The sequence below is a fragment of the Mastomys coucha genome, unplaced genomic scaffold, assembly GCF_008632895.1.
Source record: "Mastomys coucha isolate ucsf_1 unplaced genomic scaffold, UCSF_Mcou_1 pScaffold15, whole genome shotgun sequence".
NCBI lineage: Eukaryota > Metazoa > Chordata > Mammalia > Rodentia > Muridae > Mastomys > Mastomys coucha.
The window spans coordinates 118,129,541-118,139,310 of NW_022196897.1; the positions used below are offsets into that span (position 1 = coordinate 118,129,541).

A 9,770-nucleotide genomic window follows, 5' to 3' on the forward strand; every position below is an offset into this window, starting at 1 on the left:
AAGTTCTAAAAAAAAAAAAAAAATACCATGTTATCTTTTGTAAATGATACAAAATTTTTAAAATTAAGCATTAAAGTCATTCAAGCATTTTAGACTATATTGTTTTATAATATAATACTTCTTAATGAAATAATGGAGAAAGGTCCAATTCCTTATACTCCCATAGCATATACACTGCCTCTATGTTTAATGCAAATAGGAAATGCTTGCCAAAACACTCTTGCCAAGAAAGCATGCTCATCACCAGCAACTCATCTCTTGTTCAGATTCAGACCAAAGGCACTTCTACCCATATCCCACTCTGACTCTCAGGTACAGACCCAGGAGGAGACAAGGGAGCACAGCAGTCTGATGGACTGGGAAACATCCTACCACAGAAGAAGTTTGAATTCTGAGGGTAAAGTACTTATCAGAGCAGAAAGGTATAAAAACAACATTTTAACATATTTAGAAAATAAATAATTTTCAACTTAACTAAAAATTAGATTTGAAGAGTCAGCCAGAATTACTAGAACATTCTGGCTGTCTGGATTTATTGTAAGCACATTATTTAAACATAAAAATATACAAATTTAGCCTATAAGCAACACTTAGCTCTTTATATTTCAACAGAGTAGTATTAAAAAGAAATGGTATGCTAACATTTTCATACTAATAATATATATAAAATTTTAATTATTAAAAATATTTGAACCCAATTATTGGTACAGTACCATTAATTCAAAACACATATACCATGTGTAATCAAGTCAGAGTGACTAGCACATCTACCCCCTTCAGATATTTATAATTATGTAAACTCAAAAATCTGAAACCAAACACTAAATACAACAATCTGAAACTATAATTTAGCAAAATATACTTGTCTCTGTTTTTGTTTGCACTGTGTTATCTCAATGTGTTACATTTTTTCAATTTGATGTTAACAGGTTAAGCATATTAAATGTTTTCGAAGTTCAGTCTCACTTACTATGGATTCCAAATTGTCCATCGTCAATGATGATTTCACTTTCTAGAATTCAAGAAAAATAAAAAGCCTAGTTAAAAAGTCGATGTATACAGAATGAATGAACAACTGAGAATTTAAGTACTGCTTAAAACGATACATCTATAACATAAAGCAGCCTAAAGTGAACTAGCATGTTTATTGTACCTCTCCATAAAGTATTTCCTTTCAGGAGACTAGCAAGCAGCGTTGGTCCTACAGACCTGAGTGATTGCTCATACACAGAAGGTCCTGAAAGGTGCCCTAGAGGACTGGAGGCAGCTCAGCACCCACCAAACACGAGACTAACGAGCTGCTGGACAAGAGACCTTGCTTAACGTCTCAAAACAAGTCTTGGCACAATTAAAAGGCTTATTTTTAGGTGGTGCACTTCCGGAATTTGGCTAAAGTGTGAAATTTCTCAAACCCCAATAATCTTACAGCCAGCCAAAACCTTTATAAACAGCATAAACAGTGCATAGAGAGCTGTGGAGAACTACCAACAATAAGTGCTAGCACAGCCCCTCACCATCTCAAGATCATGAAAAAAAGATGCAAAGCTGTATCTAGTAAAACATGAACTATGTTTCCTTAGAGCTCAGTCCAGCTTACTTTAAGCAAGCCTAAAATATCCATCAAAATAAATGGGGTGTTTCCTAAAGATTGTCCAGCAGACTACACATTGTCTTTACGTTTACATCACCTTCCCCCAAAGCAGAACATTAATTTCTACAAGAACAGAAATAAAATCATTCTACTTCTTACACCAAAATATATTTAATTTCAAGATGCATTCAAATGCATACTGTTTTAAAATACCTAATTTTCATAAGCTGACTCCAATGAGACTATTGTAATTCTAAAATCATAAAAACTATCAAAAATATATTAAAATATATAAAAAGAAAACCCAAAAGAAGATGGAATGAGACATCTATAAACAAAATGTGTTCTTTAAGGAGGGCAAAGCAGAAACTCCCACCACTTCCTAATCTAAACTACAAAACCCACAATCTAAATTTTGATTTTCTATAGGAACTAAAACATGCATTTTTCAGACTAATTCAATTCACAAGTACAAGTGAGTAGTTTCATGTATGTGAAATGGGATTCAAGATTTTCAGCATAGAAAAGTGAACTAAAAAAAGAGAAATGCTATTTCTTGTCACAGAAACTTGAATTAAAAGCAAAAATAAGGCAAAAGAAAAAAAAAAAGACTTCAGATAGAAATAATAGCACAGCCAACAGGGAATTTAAACAAATTAGAGGAATATATGTCAACTATAACAAAGAAATGTAAAATCATTTAAGTATTTACTGATATTTAAAAAACAAGTATAACTTTATTAGCATTCAAAACTAAACTTTTAAGAGATTTTGTTCCGGATCAATTATTTCTTAAAATGCTCTCTAAACTTGAACAAGAAATCTAATGAAGCCATGACTCCTCACTCAAGAATGTTATTATCTTCCAAATCCAGACTGAAATAAGTCTTATAATAATCTAAAACCCCCAAACAAAAATAAGTAGACAAGCATTTCTAATAGCTTATAAAGAAAGGCTATAAAACTGTTCAATTTTGAACAAGATTCATGAAATGCTAAGTGAAATCTGGATACTGATAATGCATTACTTCCCTAAGCTCCTGTGCAGCACATTAGTAACTTTATGCATATGCCTCAAACAGACGCAGGTAATGCCCATACCTAAAGGGGTTATTGATCGTGGTTGTAGATGAGTCTCCCACTTGTGAACTATGACTTGACATGGACCACCGATAGTCTGCAATTTAAAAGTTAAACGTCTGCAATAATTTCTTATATCTTATTTTCTACCCATGATTCCATTAGATGTTTGTGGCCTATGTCTTACACTAAATGAGACCAAGAAACAAGAAATTCATCTTGCTAGTTATTCAATACTATATGTCCCAAATCAGGCGTGTCACAAAACATGATAAAATACTACCAAAAAATAAAAATAAAAAAGAACTAGATGAACTGGCACACAAAGCTCTCTTAAACCCATTTGCAAATTTATCCATAATATTTTGTGGTTTGGGTTTTTTTTTTTTTTTTTTAGAAAATCTAACTTTGCACCAATACTAATTCTACTGTAAATTAAAATGAACATCAATTATACTTTCTTTGGTATGCCAAGGGGTGTTTCTAAGTATTCCCTGCTCTCCTGGGAAAAACTACATGTTTAGAGGACAGGTCTATGAGAGTAGGAATGGCAAGAGCAAGTACCTCAGGATCACTTAGCACACACTACTGCAGGAAGCCAGAGGTACAACAAAGTCCTCTACTTAGGAATACTAAGTTTATTACATTTCTGATAGTACAATAACCCATGTTTGGAAAGAACACAAAAAATCCTAGAATACATGACAGCTGAGTTTGAAAGTAAATGATTGTGATAAAGGGGAAACTAAATTAACATCAAACTTGAGTTTTATGCTTTCAAGTTGCAAAAATCATAGTATAACAATTCCTAATGTTGTCCTCATGTTTCCTTACTAGTGAAGAAAATGCTATGCTGCTGCTGCCATACAATTGTACAACAAGAATGAACCAACAGCCAAGGCCCTCTGAGCAAACTCAAGGCAGAGTAAAGAAACTTACACTTAAAATTACATGCCAAAATGAAACTGCAACCTTATAGGATAGAACTATTTTTATGTATTCTGATAATTTTAACAAAATACAGAAAAACAAAAGATATAAAGTATCCACTATTGCACTATTTCAGGATTATCATTGCCAACATAAATCTTTGAACCTGAAAAATATAAACTATATTATACTCCTTTAGATGGCTTTTCCATTGTTGATTTGAGAAATGTGCCAAATGGTAAGCATCCAACAAAACGGGTATATTTATTAAATACATAATTCCAGCACTTAAAGCAAACAAGTTAAATTATTTTCTCAAATTTATAAACAGTTTAAAAACTACAATAGCACTGGAGTCTATTCAAATGACTAACATTGGATATAGTAAAAGAAATGTTCTTTCTCAATACCTCATTGCCATTACATTAGTCATCTTAAAATATGCTGAATATTATAATTTCGAATACACTTAAAAATTACATTTATTTCTGCATCATCTGCTATATGCTTAAAACCGTTCAACTTTTAAAATATTTTTTGGGATTGTGGGTATGTGTGTGCACATGCACAGACACACTTCCATCTATCATTTAAGTTTCAAAGAAATAAATGTATACATTAAAAACAGGCATGTTTCTTAGCACTGAAAGCACAGAGTGAACAATCTAAACCCTCCCCTTTCCGCATTCATTCCACCTTTCCCTCACACACTTCTTCTACCTCTTAGCTGCCAAAAATTCTTTCCTTCAAAGATTGTTTGGACTTAAGATTCTTAACAATGGGCGGTGGTGGCACACGCCTATAATCCCAGCACTTGGGAGGCAGAGTCAGGCAGATTTCTGAGTTCAAGGCCAGCCTGGTCTACAGAGTGAGTTCCAGGACAGCCAGGGCTACACAGAGAAACTCTGTCTTGGAAAACAAACAAACAAACAAACAAAAAACAAAAACAAAAACAAAACCAAACAAACAAAAAAGATTCTTAACAAAAGTCAATAACTAAATGTGAACTAAAGTATGCTTATGAACAGGGATAAAAATTAAGAGTAAGAAAAAGAGGGTTTATTTTGCTTTAGAGAATAACTCTACAGTAATGACTACAGTATCTACATCACCTAAGAATAGCCTTGTGAATTAGTAATAATTTTAATACCTTGACTTTCACTAATTTCAGCAACAAAACCATTTCCTACACAATAAAACTACTGCACAGACTTGAATAGTGAGGAACAGCCCAAAGGACCAATTTAATAAGATGATTTTTCTGTCTACAAGCATTCTCACTATAGATAGATACATGTTGGCTGGTACACAAAATATTAGAGTGTAAAAAAAAGCAAGCAGCACACCTTCAATCCCAGCACTCAGCAGCCAGAGGCAGGTGGATCTCTGGGTCGGGGCCAGCCTGGTGTACACAGCAAGTTTCAGACCAGTCAAGGCCACAACGTAAGACCTCTGTCTCAAAATCAAAAACAAAAACAAAAGCCCTAATTTATAAATACATTGATTTTTTTCTAAGCTGTTGACTATGGCTTTTACATTAGAAAAAGTTATTTTCAATTTAAATTTCACTGATATGCTTAAAAAAATGAGGCTGGAATATTTTAAAATTTAAACTCTTAGTGATGATTCAAAAATCTATAATCCTTTATACTAATATGCTAACCTAATATGCTAAATATCATTCATTCTTTAAAATTTTGAGAAAGAACAGTTCCATTCTGCAAATGATATAAGTTTAAGCTTTTGGAATAAAGTGGAAGGTTACCTTTGTAGAAAAGGGAACAAGCATTTATTAACAGTAAATACTTACAGTTACTTCATAATGTAATATATAAAATTGTATGACTATGGAAATCTTTTTTTATAAATATCTTTCTTTATAGACATGTATTACTAACAAAAATATTTATAGTATTTTCTGAAAAGATTTACTTATTTCCTTCTTTTTAAAAAAAATATTTTTAATTATGTACAGATTTGTCTCCATGTGCGTATGTCCTTGAAAGCCAGAAGTATCAGATCTCTTGAAGTTGTTATACCCATAGATGGGAGCCACCCAATATGGGTTCTAGGAATCAAACTCAGTGCTCTTAACCACTGAGCCATCTCTCCAACCCCTCTTGCTGCTTTCTTAAATACTTAGATACCACTCAATTACACTAAGTACCAGGAGAACAAAAGAACAGGTAGATGTGTTTAGTTTGTGTCTTTAATACATTAGCAAGCAAAATTGTGAGTCAGGTAAAGGCACTACTTGCAGACAAACTTTATAATTTAATTTTTACTGATTCCTTTTTTCCTACAATTTAAAAAACTTGCATGTACGAGAACAGGACTTTTAACTTTACAATACCAAACTCAATTAATTATTCAGCAACATTTCTAGTGAGTCCAGTAAGGAAATGGTCATCCTGACATGATTCAAATAAAGGAAGATGGATCTTCCAAGCAAAGCATTTGGCATCCAGAACATTATTATTGTATAAAGAAGCTACTCTACAAAGTGACAACCTAAAACTGAAAAGTTATCTCATACTTGACTCACTTGTTAAAGCATTTAAAAAAATAAGAAATGAAGGACAAATGAGATTTAATAATGAATTAAATTATGAGTATTAGCATTATAAAAAGTGTGATACTTAACACATAATCGTGTTTTCACAAAAATGAAGAAATTCTCAAAAAGTATATTCAAAAAATTCAAAATTTGGGTCACATTTTAGTCTAAAAAACAAATCCATTAGTTGCCTAAATTTAAATTTTAATTCCTCAACAAAAGTAGTTTAAGGCTGAACAGATAGCTCATCAGGTAAGACACTGGCTGTTCTTTCAGGGGACTCCGGGTTCAGTTTCTAGCATCCACACGGGGGTGCCAGGCACACACACAAGGTGCACAGACAGACAGACACACAGGCAAAATACTCATAAATGAAATAAATATATCTTTTATTTAAAGCGTATTTAGTGAAGTTGTGAAATCAATGGACTCTGTGTGGACACACACTGTTCTATTCTAGGAATGTTCGTCAACTTTGTTTACTATATTTAAATAAAGGGAACAGTGGCCACCTGTAAAATTATTAAAATGTAGCACACTAACATCTTCTTATAACTTCATAACTTCTAAAACAAACAAACATGTAGCTCTGAGAAACAAAGAGGAAGAGGGGCTCACAATATGCTTCCCTTCCCACAGACTGACAATGTTGTTAGGGACAGATGTTTTCTTTAGTGGTCTACACATTGCCAAGTGTTTCATTCTCCCGTATATAACCCTTCACCTATAAGTAACTCCAATTAAACTCATTGGCACTACACACACACACACATACACACACACACACACACACACACACACACAGAGAGAGAGAGAGAGAGAGAGAGAGAGAGAGAGAGAGAGAGAGAAAGAGAGAGAGAGAGAGAGAAAGAGAGAGAGAAAATAGGAAAACAGAAAAAGGACTTTACAACTCTATCAAACTAAAAAAGAACATGTCAAGGAGAAGCAAAGTATGGAAAAACTATGGAACCCAAGAAGCCTGTATTCCAAGACCTTCACTTTATGGATCCATCTAAGGGTAAGAGCCAGCACAAGCTCAACTGCTAAATTCTGCTAGACCTCCCACAATTCCTGCCCAGTGACCCACTCTGATGGCCCAGTTCAGCTTTCCTATGAACCCTAATATTCATAAGATATGGATTCCACTCAGTTGTATATTTTCATGATTCAAGATTCCTGTGTATGTCTACCATTTTTGGCAATATACTCTTTAAGACAAAGTTTCATCATAATTATAATAAAAAATGTTTCATTTTAAAAGCACCACTAACTTTTAGAAGTGTCACTTTAAACTGGCATAAGGGGGAAAAATGTAGCCATATGCATGGAGTTTTATGTAGCTATTTCTCTAGTCCATGAAAAACATACTTACCAGGGCAGCCCCTGCATCACTCGGTACATGTGTACACGATACAGAGCAAGCACCTACTTGAAGAAACACACTCACCAACATATACTGTAAACTTTTGCAAGTATTACAAGGGAAAACTCTGTTACTGTTTAGCAGATGTCCTGCCAATTTTCCAAAAGGAATCAGTGGACTGATTTATTGCTTTTGGTTACATACTCTATGAAAATAACAAAACTACAGGTTGGTTTACTGTGGCCTGTGTTGACAATAGTTTTATGTAACTATGCCCAAAGGAATTACTGACTTACTGTCCAGATTCCCTTTTCCAAATAAAATTTAACTTCCCATTACACAAAGTTGTTATACACCAAGACTCAGACTTCTAACGACATGAGTGATTTGTTTATCCACACATTGTTCAAATTGAACTGGAAGACCTGACCATGAGGTACAACCCCTAGACCAAATAAACAGAAGTTCTTTGTTGCTAGACTATTGTCAAGATAAGCCAACACAATGATCACCACCCATAATGTAATTTAATTCAATTAATGAATATTTACATAATATTCTTATAATAAAATAAGTAATAGGTGCAAAAGACAGCCGGGGTGGATTTGTCAGTTTTTCTGATAGCTAAGAGAGTAAGGTAACAGTGGTGGTTGTTACTATTTTCATATGTAACAAAAGTATCCTATAATTCTCAAGGAAAATAAAATTTCCCAAAGGCCTAGTCCATATTTTGTTCCCCACACATGCACAAGTGAGGCAAAGGTAAAAATCCGAAGGGAGAAAATTTTTTCATTAAATAAATCGATGTCTGTAAACTAAGGAAACAAGTTAACATTTTCCTTCTCTGAAAATGAAAACAATCCTAAACTAATGAGCGGTGGACAGGCAGACTGAGGACTAATGTTCAAAGTTTTCAAAGACCCTGCCTTAGCAGCAGCATCTATGAGGAAGCTCTACGAGGAATCATTCTTTTTTGGTAAGCATTAATTAATGCAGCCACTAGATGACTGTCATGAAAAAAAATTAAACTAATATACTTCTCTAAATATATTTGTACCACATAATAAAAACAAATTTTGAAATCCTATAATTAGTAACTAGTTTACAAAGTTACAGAAATGTACACACTAGATAACACTGGTTAAGACATTGCAGCACATACTTACTATTTATTAGTCTTTCAAAACTCCCATGGCAATGTCTGTGAACTACGTACTTACCTGGTTCTCTTTTTTTCTTCCATTTTTGTACTAAAATGTTAAGAATTCTATTCCTTATTTGGCCAAAACATATTCATTTTACTTCTAATGTTTTCAAACTTAAATTTGTTACTATGGAAAGTCCTACAGAAATAAAAAACTATAAAGAAAACATACCTTTGGCTCTAGAAAGCAGCCCCTGAAGTAGCGGTACTTCACTGATATTCCTCTACTGAGAGCAATCACTGCTTTCCATAACACACTGCAGGGCAGGGACAAAAAAAAAGGAATACATCAGTATCAAAGTAAAATGGATGAAGAACTCTTAGTTCAGAAAACTCCCAAACTCTCTACCCATGACTTAACTCAAGGCTTGCCCAGCAGACAGTGGGAATGCAGCAATTAGCCCATCCTCAAAAAATCTACCTTCCTGTGTGGGTGGACAAACACAAGCAAGCCACAAACACTACACTAACAAGGATAGCTGGGGTGGAGCAGGTCTGTAATCCTAGCACATTGGAGACAGAGGGAGAAAAATTCCGAGCTCAAGGTGTTAAGTGCAGAGCAAGTTCAGGGCAAGCATGGGCTACAAGGTAAGATCTTGCGTTTAAAAAAAAAAAACAAAAGAAACAGAAAAAATTCCAAATTTGAGGAAGCTTTGGAGTAGAAGCCTCAGTGAAAAAACTATCTGAGCTGAGGATGAAAAGGAACCAGATAGATACACTTATCACCACATGAACTCTAAAAAACTCAAAGCAATACAAGAGTAAATATTGTCTTTTCTTCTAACTTACCAAGATACGCTCCATGTTATTACAAAGTTTTGGAGTATACCCTTCAGGTCATAACTGAGCCATGAACACTGTCAAGTTAAAGTCTCGAGTCTAGCTGTTCGTTATTCTTTAACTTAAAAAAAAATCATCTCAGCTAGTATTTGTCAACGGGACACTGGATGTATGCATATAGGATTTAGGATAATCAATAACACAAATAACCATAATCCGAGTAAGTGCCACCTTTATTGACATCATTTCATTCTATCCTAACTGT

At 33.9% G+C, this 9,770-nt stretch overlaps 1 protein-coding gene across 6 annotated transcripts in view; it reads right to left on the reverse strand.

Moving 5' to 3' along the window:
* The window catches only part of Gpcpd1 (glycerophosphocholine phosphodiesterase 1), a 47,679-nt gene that overhangs the window by 25,908 nt on the left and 12,001 nt on the right, over positions 1–9,770 (reverse strand). For 4 of the 6 annotated variants that reach the window (XM_031371989.1, XM_031371990.1, XM_031371991.1 and 1 more), the window contains exons 4-6: positions 8,898–8,982; positions 2,693–2,768; positions 971–1,012 (exon numbers count right to left, since the gene is read on the reverse strand). In XM_031371989.1, coding sequence (XP_031227849.1) covers positions 971–1,012; positions 2,693–2,768; positions 8,898–8,982 — 203 coding nt within the window. The remainder of the gene's footprint in view (positions 1–970; positions 1,013–2,692; positions 2,769–8,897; positions 8,983–9,770) is intronic. The other 2 variants (XM_031371994.1, XM_031371993.1) reach the window with 1 other exon arrangement.